This window comes from Callorhinus ursinus, unplaced genomic scaffold, assembly GCF_003265705.2.
Source record: "Callorhinus ursinus isolate GAN/ISIS: 27379988/994484 unplaced genomic scaffold, GSC_fseal_2.0 scaffold7, whole genome shotgun sequence".
Taxonomy (NCBI): domain Eukaryota; kingdom Metazoa; phylum Chordata; class Mammalia; order Carnivora; family Otariidae; genus Callorhinus; species Callorhinus ursinus.
In genome coordinates, this window is record NW_027397069.1 from 13,176,645 (window position 1) to 13,191,379 (window position 14,735).

A 14,735-nucleotide genomic window follows, 5' to 3' on the forward strand; every position below is an offset into this window, starting at 1 on the left:
TATTCTGATTTCTTCTTACTCTGGTCATCTTTCTCCTCACGTTTCCAAGAAAGTAAAGATAAATGTTTCCGTGAATAACGGAAACCTCTGTTCTTCCTTTGTAGTCTCTTTCTGGGAATCCATCTTAACAGATTGTACTCTCACCTGTATACAAATCACACCCAAGTCTTTATCTCCAGCTCTTCCTACAATACTTCATCTCTAAGCAGTGATTGGATCTAAAAATGCACTCTACCGCTTTGTATCTTAAAATAAGCGTTCATCTCCACTATTCATGTATCATTACAACTTCTCTTCTCAACCCCTTATTGCAGGGGATGTCAGTCTCTCCACATACTACTACCATATTTTTTCCCCCAAATCAGTACTTTCACCATGTCCTTTCTCTGCCTTAATGCTCCTTGTGACTCTTAACTGTCAAAAACTGCTTGTTCCCAATGAAGGGGAGTAAGTCAGAGGGGGAGACGAACCAGGAGAGATGATGGACTCTGAAAAACAAACTGAGGGTTCTAGAGGGGAGGAGGGTAGGGGGATGGGTTAGCCTGGTGATGGGTATTGGAGAGGGCACGTTCTGCGTGGAGCACTGGGTGTTATGCACAAACAATGAATCATGGAACACTACATCAAAACAAATGATGTAATATATGGTGATTAACATAACAATAAAAAATTAAAAAAAAAAAACTGCTTGTTCCCAACATGGGTCCAGAGGAGAAATATCACTACAGACAGACAAATCACAGAAAGAGATCCTATGGCAAAATGTTTGTGAAATTCCTACAATGGTCCCCCTTCCTAATGTCCACAAACTGAAGGCTCCTGAGAATCCTCACAGTAAGCAATCTTGTTGAACAGTGGAGCGTCACTTCATTTTCCAAAGTTACATAAGCAAATTACCCCTTCCCCTCACTCAACACCCATTGACATGCATTTGGAAATGGGGCCTAGAAAATAAAGTTCAAATTTTTGCTGCAGTCAAATTTATGTTTTTGTTTTTGTTAATTATGTCTAAACACAGTCCCCCAGCACCTGGGTTCTGCCCCAGAGCAGTCAGTTTGCTTTTCACACGGAAATTGCGTGAATTTATAGGTCTATAATTTTGCTTGTGCTTGTTTTATACTCTTCTCATTTCCAGCTCCTGTTTTTCTTCCACATAGAATCTCCCCTTTCCTCTATTTCAACTCATCATATTATACTTAAACCTCAAGTTCAAACTCAAATAACTCTCGTCCCACTCCATACGTATTTCTTGGATCTTTTACATCTATGTGTCCCATTCATAGGCACTTAATTAAGGTTTCTGAGCATATGCCATGCCTTCCTGGTTGATGGTAAGTCTCTCAAAGATGAGACCACGATTTCACCATTTTTATACTCCCAATCATGACTAGAGGAATTTCCACATTATAGATCCTAAATAAGTAAGCTTGACTTCACTTGAAATTTGAAAATAATTTATTAAATTTACTCTGTCTTCCATGTCCTTTATATCTAATTTAGTAAAGTGCTTTCACTTTTACTCTAATCTTCAGAGGCCATGATATTCTAGAAGAGCTTTTGGATTCATGCTTATTGACTGGTAGATGAATTCACTTATTTATTCAATGACATTAATTGAACACATGCAAACACATATGTATTTTGAAGGATATAATTCACATCACAGGAGAAGACATAGTCTTAGTTCTTAAAAAGTACTCAGTATGTATTTCTTATTTCAAAGTCGGCCTTCATGAATATGCAATAAGGTAAAATTAATATAAAGGAAGTAATGTGAAAATCGGGAAAAGAAAAACAGACTAAAGGTTTAGTTTTGTGATCTTGCTAACTTATTTTTCTTTTTAATCTTAAAAAGAAGTTAATCTCATTCCTGGGCTCCTGGAAGCATCTAAAAGTTGTTTAAACAAAAAATTAACATTGAAGGATAATGCCAAGAAATATTTCCCCAAAATATTTGTGTTTGCCATAGATAAACTAGATTTTTAAAAAAAGGGTATTTCAATTACATTTTTAAATGAATATCTAGGAAAAGGAATCTAGTGTCAAAGACTTATGTATATAAAATATTCATTTTTTTTCTAGAGTAGGCAGGAAACTTTAACTTTATTATTTGGGTCACTAGGCAATGAAATCATCCCCTGTTCTTTCCCAGGGAATCAGCTCTTTACAAAGAGGAGCCTTACCCACATGTCTTTAAGTAAAACAAAACAATTTCCACATGTGCACATTTAAAGTAACATACACAAATAAAATGACCCTACAGAATGATAATGAAGCCAATTTTTATAAATGACATATGAAAATCAGTCATATTTCAGTAGATATACTCATGCCACATACTGTATCAAACCTCTCTTCATTTCATCACCTACATGGATAGTTATTCCATAGACTCATAAAATATAGAACATACTATAAGCATTTTTCAAAATTTACAACGTCAAAAAATTTAACATTACTTCTCTGGGTCTACATTCTCTGTAACTTTAAGAGAAGAAGGTCCATTTGGAAGGCTTTGAGACTATTATTTGGGCTTAATAAAGCACTAGCATATTATGAGTGCTCAGGAATGGTTAGTTATTTGGATCATTACTATCATCATAACCAGTAGGAACTGATACCAGTACCCCGATTCTGTCTTTGAAAAAGGGAACCGATGCGGGGATAAAAATGTTTCCCTTCATCCTCACCCTGTCTTGGCGCTATCTGAGTCTGCCCAATTGTCAAGATGGCAGCATTCCGAACCCTTGAACCTATTCTCTAGTCATGAAAGGTAGAAAGTCGATCAATACATACATATTCCTAGAACAATTACAACAGGGGAAAGGGCACGATTTTGAGCCCCAGACATACATTAATTGTGTGCCTTTAAGCAAATCACTTAAGCCCATTAAAACTTATTTTATTTTACTGAATGCAAGGGAAATCACTTTATATAGCATAAGGCACTCCATTCATTTGCAGGGTCCTGTGCAAGATGCTGCATCCATAAAATTGAGAAGTGAAGTCAGGACAGTGAAAAAACCTACAACTTTTAGGGTGTTCCCCTTTCCTTAATGGCATGCATTTGTGCAGTCAGCTGATTAGCCAAAAATAGTTCTGATGACTCATGCTTCCTGCTTATGTTTAATCGGTTTAGGAAGCTCATTAGGTATGCTATCTTGGAGGATGAGTTCGGTGGGTAGAATATCTGATGACTCTAAGGCAAATGTATTTCTTTCAGCTGGTGAATTAATCTCTCAATAGACTCAATTTGCTTTTTACTAACGGTCTGGCAATATCCCATAGCTGCAATATCCTTTCAAACACTTACAATAAAATCTGGCTATAGATGGTTCACATACATATTTGCTATGAAAGAGAAACGTATTCATCAAAAATTGCCAAACGTGACAGCAATGGAATGTGCCTCAAAATCCTATACACAGTGATGCATCTCTAAAATATTTCTTCATCCCCTTACAACCATTTACACAGATATACAAGAAGTACATATGTATTTAGAAATTATTAGTCATCAGATACATGCCTCTAGGCATCTATTCAAATGTAGACAGAGTAAAATCTGCTGTTTTGTGATCGTATTCTATTGATGAGAATATACAGGTGAAAATTAAATGTTGACAGAAAAATTTCAAACCAGAGTACTGAAGGTACAGAAAAAAAAGTATACAATTATGCTTCCAATTCATCATTAATAAGACCTCTGTAAAGATACATTGTAAGTATAGATTGAAAAAAATCCCTTTGAATATATACATGCAAATATATACATATATATGAATTTAATTTTGTTATAAAGCAGTTGGTATCTACACTTCCCATGCAGTTTAAGTGAAACTTACAGAGAAACGTATGGGAAATAGGAAAACAACGGAAGCTCATAACATTTTAAAATTGGAACTCTGATTCAAAATTCCTCATGATGTATTTTTAAAGTTATTTCTGTTGCATATTTCAAATGAGAATTTAAAAAAAAAAAAAACCCTCCTTATATAATGCACTCTCATCTGTTTTTGCAACTTAACTTCCCTTGCCCCAAACTTCCAACTCCGCTCCTCTCTAGACCCCCACCTGTTCCATCCTTTCTTTACCTCCCTTAGTAACACTATTATAATCATATTTTACAAATCTGTTTATACCAAACTTTCCCACTCTTTCTCTTTCACATTTAAAAAAAATATTTTAGGTTCAGATAACATAACCACAAATCTCCAGATTCCTATTTTCAAAAGCACTGAAACCATAACAGACTATTCTACCCAAAAATCCAAACACATTTTACAGTATGTCATGTTATGTTACGTTGACCAGACACAGAAGTCATTTCTGTAGGGTTTCTTGTCAGTGTTTGCTTTAAGTTTGAGCTTTCTGATCTCAGCTTCTGTTGCACCAGTAATTTGAAAGGTCACTGTTCTGTTGGCATTTAGTTTATGCAAGGCAGTCTGGCAATTTATAAAAGTCTTGTGATTTTGTAAATAGAATATTGAACTTAGAAAAGGCCTACTACATTCACTACCTGGCCTCTAATGCTGCAAAAAAATCATTCTTTTCCTTGTTTCTATAAGAAAATTCTGTATGTCTCCTTTCCACTGTGCCTGAGCTTACCTTCCAACTCAGAATATGGCTGGTTCCATCTTCTCAGCTGTTGTACCAAAAGTGACCAGATACGTTTATAATTAATGTGTGTTCCACTCCAAACTCTATGTTTGACCTCACAGGATGGTTTAAACTAAAAACTAATGAGTAAGTGCAGGAATAAAATGGAAGTAGGGATATAAACACAACCTCAAAAAGAACTTAGAAAAATTGGGAGACACTTTTTTTTTTTTCCAAAACAGGACGTGTGCACACCAAATGTCACCAATTCTCAAATGGCTTTTGTGAAACATTTGTGGGAAAACACTCTAAGGACCTGAAAAGAATTGGTGAAAAAGCAAAAAACCTTTCTTACAAGACAACCTCAGAGTTAATGTTGGAATATTCCATAAGAACATCGGAGCCTTCTACCAAAACATCCATGCTGAGTTAGCAGGACAGATACAGATCATGACTGCAGTAGGGAAGAAACAAGGACACTTTGTGACAAGCAGTGTGTAATGACCCTGTAGCAGGAGAATGGGAGAAGGGGAGGAGAATGGAGCCTGTAAGTCAATTGAAAACATGTGAGATATTCAATGAACTAAGTAGATGTGTAATGCAAGTTTCTTGAAGTCAGACATTTCATGAGTCATATCATTTATACTCCCCCCACCCCCACCCCTGAAAAAGGTGAGAATTATTTTCTTGATGCCACTATCTTACTTCCCAGCTAATTTATTAATTTTCTAAGTCATTATTACATAGTCACCTACAGAGATACACAAATTACACTCCATATTGTCACTCACCCATATTATAGGACAGAAACTATCCAGATTTCTAGCTGTTCCAGGTGAGTCTATGATTAAAATTAAAGGACATCCTAAACCAGTAGAATCAGATATTAAATAATCTCATTATTTCATGTTTCTTGGGTGAAGAGTAAATTTGCATTATTCATGATGTGTTTTATCATTGGGAAGTAATTTGTTAACATGCTGAAAGCCTTTATCTCTGTAACTAGGTTTTCATACGGGTGAAAAAATATTTAAATTCCCACCCAGGCGATATAGACTATCATGCATATTTGCCCTAAATGCCCAGTCACTTGGGCCCAGATGGCCTCTGCCTGGTTCGGGTGTCACGGCAAGTAAAGGTATTAGTCACTTACTGCTCAGAACATGCCTAGCCATTTGCCTCGTTATCCTGTACCAGCTTCCATGACACTACAGAGCACAACAACCAAACTTCCAAAGTCAAAGAACAAAACTGAACATCTGCTCCCCCTGAGCAAACAAGGGAAGGTATTCCAAAACATGAATGGATGGATTGAAGAGGAATTCTAGGTAACTGAACATCAGCTGGTGAATCAGGTTTCTATTGACCACACTCTCTAGAAGGGAAGCAGGACCCAGATTATGAAGGCAGTTTTAACTTTACATGCATTTGCTAGTTAACGATATACTAATAATTTTGCATGTGTTCCTGGGTGTTTGTTTTTCCTCAATTTGTCTGCGAAATTTTGCTTTTTTTCTCGGCTCAGTCATAAAGAAAATGATTGGCAGTGCCAGCAACTCAGTTATCTCTGCTGACAGAAAGACCATGTCCTTTCTACATGGAGTATGGGAATTAGCATCTTCCATTTGTTTAGATTTTCCCTTGCTGTTTCATTTTATTATCTTAGTATATTTCTAACAGGACTGTAAGATTTATGCCATTCAGCTGATATGTGTCATGGTCACTGTCTTTAATGACTGATCTGTAGAAGACTGATGTGATGAGAAACAGCAAAAGTAAAAAAAAAAATAAAAGGAAGGAAGGCAAAGAGGGAAGGAGGGAAGGAGGAAGGAAAACGTTAATCGGGATACATGGGCAAGTGTCAGGGCTCCAGATCAGAAAAGATTTTTATTTGTTAATTCGTCAAAATTTCCATTGTCTTTTTGAAAGAACTGTGACGGATGGCAAATTCATTTAAAATCTGGTTTTGGCAACTAATCTCGATTGCCTTCACTGGCCAGCTGTGCAGATTTCATCCTCAAATGCTCTATTAAAACATTCTAGGAAAGATTCCCCTGAAGTTCCCCCGTCTATTAAAGGTTTACTTCCAAGGAGCTCATTCTGATCTCATTTAGTATGACACCCTTGTGTATGCCAGATGGTAACAAGAGTTATAGCCTCACAAATGTCATTCTGATTTTCACCTTTGCAGTGAAATTCCCTTAATCTAGCTTTCTTTACATAAACCATAAAAATACGGACAATAATATGTCAAGTGAGCATTAAGGAAATGTGATTTTGCAAATATTCTAGAAACAATTTGAGAAAATTAGTAAAATTTAAGGTTGTGGTTGTCTTGGGGAGAAGGTAGGCGGGTATTTGACTGGGATTCTAGGCTAAATTCTCCTGTTAACGATTTAAATGTGTGCCTTAAACAAACTCTTTAATCTTGCTGAGCCTAAATGTTTTCGCTGAAAAAAAGGAGGAGGCTGAAACAGTTTCCAAATGTGTCTTACAGCTCTAAGATTTTCAATTCTAACATGTTTCAAGCCATTCTAACATTTGGTTTGGAAACAGGTATTATATTGTCAAGGCTTACTGCAACCCTCCTTGACCTTCATTTCAATTGTATTCCTTTTTCTGATAGATTTAATTTTTGGATTTTTAAAAAGTAAAGTATAAGTTTCTTCTGGGTTGAATTTTGTTTCTGCAAAAATATATTTTGAAGTCCTAAATCCTAGTACCTCCGAACATGACCTCATTTGAAAACAGTTTCTTTACAGAGGTAATAAAGCTAGAATGAGATCATGAGGGTGGGCCCTAATCCAATATGGTTAGTGTCCTTATAAAAAGGGGAAATTTGAACAAAGGGCCAAACAGAGTGAAGACTATATGAACAAATAGCAGGAGAATGCACATGAAGGTGTAGATTGGATGGTGCACCTACAAGCCAAAGATGCCACAAAGATTGCCAACCAACGAGCAGGAGCTAGGAGAGAGCACAGAACAGATTTGTAGCCCCCAGAGCGACCCACCCTTGCTGACTCAGACTTCAGACTTCTAGCCTCCAGAACCGTGACACGATAAATTTGTTGTGTTAAGCCACTACTTGTGGGATCTTATTACAGTAACCCTTACAAATTAATACAAAGACGCATGCTAAATAGTGCCCAAATCATAAATGTATAACTTCAAGAATTCTTCGGCATGAACTCAGCCCTGTGACCACCATCCTCATGATACAGAACATTACCAGCATTTCAGAAGCCTCTGTTATGCCTCATTTTCTTCTCCCAAATGTAACACAATTTTGACTTCCTCCACCTTCCTCCACTTCCTCCACCTCCACCTTCCTCCACTCACTTTTCTGAGGAACTTTATATGAACGTAAGCATGTCTGTGATACTCCAGATGTAGCAGAAATTCATTCTTCTTAATTACTCCATTTTATTCTGTCTTACCAGTGAAACGTAACTTAATTTCCCATTCTGTTGGTGGACAATCATACTATTTGGAGTGTCTGGATTTAAAAATACTGTTGCTGTGTAAATCTTGTAAATGTCTTTTGGTGTCAAAAAAAAAAGCAGTCCTATCTGTTGGGTACATGCTTAAATGTGGAATCGTTAGATCATACAGGTGGGTATCTGTTCAACGAAACTAGCTTTATTTTTTTACTTATTTCCCCCTTCTTAATATTATTGTATAATTTACTAAAATAGTATACAGATCTTAAATATACAGTTCAGTGAGTTTTTGCACAGGTATGCACACAAAAATACAACTCAAATGAGAACATATTACATTACAAGCATCCCCAGAAATCTATCATCTCAGCCTGTAGCAATAATCAAAAGGTAACTCCTATTCTGACCCCCTACTTACATAGATTCATTTGCCTATTAATGAATTTCATAAAAATAGTATCATGCAGTATATATCCTTTCATATATGACTTTATATTCAACATTATGTTTTAAACATTTATTATATTATTGTGCATATGAACAGTTCATTCTTTATTGCTATGTAGGGGTGGAAAAATATATTTTCTTTCTACCCTTTTAAGTTGTCAACTACAACGCCTGTAACAGAAGACAGACTAACAAGAGAAAAGGCATACAAATTTATTTAATCTAAGTTGTACATGACACAGGAGCCTTCACTGGGAAGAAGCAGTTAAATCTGGGTATTGTTATGCTAGGTTTGATGAAGAGTGGAAAATCACGGGAAAATGGGATTGGACAAAAGAGGATATGCGCTAAGTGGGGAAAAAGCAAGGCTTGTTCATTCAGATTTCCCTGGGCGGTATCCCTAGTCTTTGGAGATAAGGCTACTCCTTACCTCTGGTATAGGGAGAGCACCTCTCACAGGAGACCTGCTTCAGAGGAAGTAGGAAAATCCTTCCTGCGCCTGCCCTACCTCAAATTTCTTCAGCTCAAAATATTCTCTATGCCGTGGTGCCATATTTTGAGGTTGCACTTACCAAACCCTGCAAATTACAATATAGGTATTCCATTTTATGAATATACAGCAACTGATTTATTTAGCATTAGACCATTCATCTGTTTTCAAATTTGGGGCTATGATAAATAGGGCCAGTTGAATATTTACATGTTTTTTGAATGACTTAAGCATTCGTTGACCTTGAGTATACACCCAGGAGTGGAATTGCTGAGACATAGGGCACATTAATATTGATCTTTAATAGACACTGCCAACACAGATTTTCAATATGGTTGTTCAGGTTTAAATTCCTGCCAGCAATACATGAGACTGACAGTTATTCCATTCTTTATGCAACACTTGATAGTATTAGTCATTTTAATTTTAGTTATTTTGTGGGGGTGTAACAGTATTTTAGTGTAGTTTTAATGATTTATTTTTATCTGATTTTGATTTTTTTGCATTCTCTACTATAAGGTGACTTTTCAAGTCATTTACCCAGGCAAAAATAGATTATCTATATTTTCTAATGGATTCCTAAGAGCTCTTTATAAATTCTAGATATGACACTTATTTTTACATTTCTACAATATTTTTATTTTTTTCTCTCCTTTCTTGCCATTTTTAGATGAATCATTTATTTTACTCTTTGTTAGCCTCCTGTGATACCTTTTCAAATATCCTAGAGATTATAATTGTAATATTTATAGTATAATATTTATTCTAGACTTATTATACTTTCAACAATACTTTACCACTTCTGCAACAATGTAAGAACCTTAGAAAAGTTAACTAGTCACTCCCACTTATTATCACATTTCAACATATATTATCAATTCCAGAAGACAATTCTTATATTTACCCCTCCTTCTCATGTCTAGTTCCTGGTAAATATTCCTGATAAATTCCTTTTAATATCCTTGTCAGATTCTGGTGCCCATATTTGCTTCCCACAGCAAACCGGGAAGTATTCTCTCTTTTGTGTGAATTTCCTGCAAGCGCTTGTGTAAGATTAATCTTATTCATTCCTTAAGTTTTTAGAAGAATTTATCAGATAACCCATCTGTGCTTGAAGAGTGTGTGCGCACGCGCCCGCGCACACAAAATGTGTTAATTATAGATACGGTTTCTGTAACAGATACAGAGCTCATTCCAATTCTCAAATTTTCATCTTGTGCCAATATTTTAAGGTTTGTTTTCAGTGAACTTCATTGCTTCCTGCAGTTTCATGCTCCTATCAGGATCATTTTTCCTTAGCCTGAAGAACTGAAGTATTTCTTGTAGTTCAGGTCTGCTAGTTAAGCACTCACTCAATATTTATTTGATGAAATATATTTTATTATATCTCATTTATATGTACATTTTCACTGGTTACGGAGTTTTAGATTGGCATAATTTTCCCCTCAACATGTTAAAGACGCCATTCCACTGTAGGTTCTGTTGAAAGTCTTATTTTTGCTCTTTTATTTGCTTTTAAGAATTTCATTTTGTCTTGGTTCAAGAGTTTGATTATGATCTTCCTAGTTATGGTTTTCTTTGTATTATGTTGCTTAGGTTTTGTTGAGCTTCTTAAAAGTATGTATTTCCTTTATCAGTTTTCCAAAATTCTTGACCTATTGCTCTTCAGAGATGTCTTCTTTCCCCCTCCCTCCCATCTGTCTCTCCTGGTCTCCAATTGCAGGTATATTAGACATTTTGACTGTGATCCATGCCTCTTACGTTCTGTTCTGCTTTCTCTAATTTATGTGCTTTAGATTAATTCTGTGGATCTCTCGTCAGGTTCACTTATTTGGGTTTTATTTTATGTACTCTGATTTAAGCCCATTAGTGATTTAAGGGGCGCCTGGGTGGCTCAGTTGGTTAAGCATTCGACTCTGGACTTTGGCTCAGGTCATGATCTCAGGGTCGTGGGACTGAACCCCATGCTGGGCTCTGTGCTGGGCACAGGGATTCCCTCTCTCCCTCCACCCCCACCCCCGCTCGTGAGCATACGGGTGCACACACACTCTCTCTCTTTAAAAACAAACAAACAAACAAACAAACAAAAAACCTATTCAGTGATTTCAGTTCAATTATTGGACTTTTCCATTTTAAAATGTCTACCTGATTTTTTTTTATTTTTATTTCTTATCCAAAATCTGTTTATTGGGATAGTGTCCCACTCATCTTGATTCAGGGTGCTTTTAGTGCTGCTTCCGCCTGAAGGAGCATCCTTCTGTAAGCCTTGCTTTTCCTCCTGTGGGCTGGCAGAGGACAGTGGAGCAGCCAACACACAGAACTACCATTTGTGCGTGGCTGAAGACGGTGGTGATTTTGTAGCATCCTGGGCACTTCACGTCCATGAAGTAGGAGTTGGGGCTCTGCACCAGGCACTTCTTGTGCTTCCTCTTCTCCTCTTCTGGGGACGGGTGCAGGAGATCCTTCGCGAGGGGCATGTTCTCGTGGAGAGGTCGTCACCGCCAGAAAGGCTACCTGATTTTTTATATATATACAAATTCTTTGCTAAAATTTCCAATTTTTCATTCTGTTTACGTTTATTTTATTACCATGTTAGCAACAACCACCTTTCAGGAATATTGAGGTTAGCTCTTTACTGCCTTACTCTACTGCAGCCTCAAGATCTGAGAAATGTCTGGGGTAAGGTAACGGGGATTGGCCACGCGTTTGTGGCAGACCCTTCCCTTTCAAGAATTTTATCTCCTGACCACTGTGAGATCATGGAGGAATTTCATTCTGCCTTTTAGAATGCCCTGTCATAATCCCTCAGCCTCACGTATAGCCCAATAACTCAGCAGATATGTTATATGGAAAATAAATCATGGATGCCACTGCTTACTTTACACCCTAAGATTCATCTGGGCCAAGAGCAGTCCCCAGCCTCTACCCACAGTCACAAAAGGCATCCAGAGAAATAAATATTGGCAATCATCAGCCCATGTTGGAAGGTTTCTCCAGTCTATAAATTTTAGCTCTTCTAGTTCTTTTTGTTGTCCCAGCTGTCTTTAAAATTATAATTTTATAATTTATCTGCCTTTTAATTATTGCAAAAGTTCTTTTGGCCTAGTCTGACCTATATGCCATACTTACATTCACTTTCCTTTTAATATTTTATTTGTTGTCACATAGTCTTTTAACTTTTTCCCCAAAGCATCTTAAAATTCAAAAAATTTTACATCATGAAATTTTTCCAGAAATGAATATTCCAAAAATAAATATAGACTTCCAAGTCATGTTATGTTTTTTACATGCTCATCTTGGGAATCAATGAAGTACCCAAAATTGCTTCTCAAGTTAAAAACAAATCTGGAATTTGCCCCAAAAGGATTTAAGATGGCTGCTCAAGAGAGAGGTCTTGCTAGTGGGACTCCGAACTCTGACAGAAATAAAAATAGAAATGTCTTATTATTATAATGACCATTCAGGTATATATTATTGACATACCTACTCTCCATCTTGAGGAGTTGAACACTGGGCATATAGAAATACACCCAGAGCCTTGCATGGAGAGGTAGTAGATTTCAACCAATATGTCTGAGGAAGTAGCTCAGAATGTGACAATGTATCTTGTTTTTAGGTCAGTTGGCAAAATGTAACTCAAAGGTGTGATACATAAACCGTCTGTGTCCCTGGAGAGAGCTCTGTAATGACTTAGGCGTCACTGGAGAAATGATCAGGAATACTAAAAAAAAAAAAAAAAAAGGAATACTAGCATGAACCGTCCTCTTTCTGTGGTGTGAGTAAGTACTTTACTTTGGCCCGGAAATCTCAGGTTGAAGGAGGGAGAAACAACAAACAAACAAACCCTGAGAACCATACTGGAATGAATGACAGACAGGGATGTCAGCATCTACTATCAAAAGACCCGGAGGAAATAAGGAAGATGAGGGTAGAACTGAGTGAGTCAATATTCCATACATTTTTAAAGAAGGTAAATATTAGAGAAGAGAAGATTGATCCAAGGAACATCCCTTCACCTGCAGTAGTAAAGCATCCATCAGGTGGGGCATAGACAAATGAAAACCTGAGTACCTCCAAATTCAGTTTTATTCCATCATAGAGTAAAAATTTTGCTGGACCTTCAGATAGGCCCAAATAACTCTCTGGCCTGATTCATTTGCCAAAGAGAACATTCTGCAGAGGTTTGGGGGGGGGGTCTTTGTTCCCCACTTTAAAATTACAAAAGTAGCTTTTTATATAAATAATTCATTCTCATTATAAGTTTTAGGCAATACAGAAAACCTTCTGCAGTTCAGTAAAACCTTTAAATACATTTAAACTTTAAATATCCAATATGGTGTTTTTACCAGCGTCTACCTGGCATTTTGCCCACATCCCTCTACCGGGTAAGTGTCCTTAAAGAGCTGAAACCTACTTTGAGGTCTGGTGTTTGGGTGCTTAGTTCTGCTCTGCTGATTCAAGAATATTAATCTGTGACCTACTGAACCCTGAGCACCATTATGTATGCTTCTAGTTCTTGAACATCATTTCATAGAACCTTGTTTAGTTGTATTAGTAGATAATTTAAACTTCAAAAAAGCCTGGCCTTATGTATGTATGTATGTATGTATGTATGTATGTATTTATTATAAAACATATATATGTGTAAAACATATATATATATTGCTTTTTTACCCCATATAACAATTTCATACTAGAAAAGCTAATATTTTCACTTAAAATTTAAGTATTAATATCTTTTGATATATATGCCAGAGGCAGCATGAGAACTGTTTATTTTTGGCACAAACTGGCTTGCTTTTGATACTGCTCTCATGTCCTAAGTGGTCCCTCTCTTTTCCATGTATTCAGTGTCATATCCTTTTATAGTTCTTCACACAAGATTTCCCGGAAGATGCAATTTCCCCCTCCTTTGATCAGAATAACTTTTCCCAACAATATCGCTATTCCCTCTGCCACTGATACAATGTAAGCTTTAGGGAAAAAAAGAAAAAGACCAGCTGATTAAAACACTATACTTAAGGGCTGGATGGAACGAAGATTTATCCCTCCAAAATGGCACTGAAACATAAAGGGAGGAGAGTGCCAATTCAGAGCTATGTGGGCACCAACACTAACTCCTCTTCTATATTGTCAGTTATAGCTCTAAGCCAGTAGGGTACTGACAATAGAAATGGAAAGGAGGGGGATGTGTGTGTGTGTGTGTGTGCGTGTGTGTGTGTGTGTGTGATGGTAGCTGTTTGAATGCAGTCATCTCAACGCCTGACAGGCAAGGATTCATTTCCAATCCTGCTCACGTGCTAGTTGGCAGGATTTCGTTCCTTGACACTTGTTGGACTGAGGAATCCCTTGATTTCTCACAACACAGGCCTCTCCATAAAGCATCGTACAACATGGCAGCTCTCTTTATCATCGCAAGCAAGAGGGCAGGAGAAAGTGCCAGCAAGAAAGGGAGAGGACCGGCTAGATTCAAGCCTGAACGCTTTGTAACCTAATCCCAGAAGCGACATCCCATTACTTTTGCTATCTTCTGTTCATTGGAAACAAGACATGAGGTCCAACCTACACTCAAGAAGAGGGGATCACTCAAAGGCATGAATACTTGGAGGTGGGATCACTGAGAGCTATATCAGAAACTGCTTATGATGTCATCCCAGATAATTACCACTTTTCTGCCAGTGTGTTATTTTTCTTCAGAAAAATACTTAAATAAAGTTCCAGAATTAAATTAAATTAAAATAATGGTCTCTACAGCT

General features: G+C 36.9%; 2 protein-coding genes across 7 annotated transcripts in view; both read right to left on the reverse strand.

Annotated features, from left to right (window-relative positions):
• Nucleotides 1-14,735, reverse strand: part of GPC5 (glypican 5) — a 1,333,521-nt gene that overhangs the window by 697,394 nt on the left and 621,392 nt on the right. The gene's annotated exons all lie outside the window — the stretch shown is intronic.
• On the reverse strand, nucleotides 11,135-11,471 carry LOC112826588 (small ribosomal subunit protein eS27-like). Its single transcript, XM_025874776.2, has one exon. It carries the CDS (start codon nucleotides 11,454-11,456, stop codon nucleotides 11,205-11,207), a length of 252 nt encoding a protein of 83 aa, XP_025730561.1. The 5' UTR covers nucleotides 11,457-11,471; the 3' UTR covers nucleotides 11,135-11,204.

Coding starts and splice junctions, on each gene's coding strand:
- LOC112826588 (XM_025874776.2), bottom strand. CDS start 11,456: ATGCCCCTCGCGAAGGATCTCCTGCACCCGTCCCCAGAAGAGGAGAAG.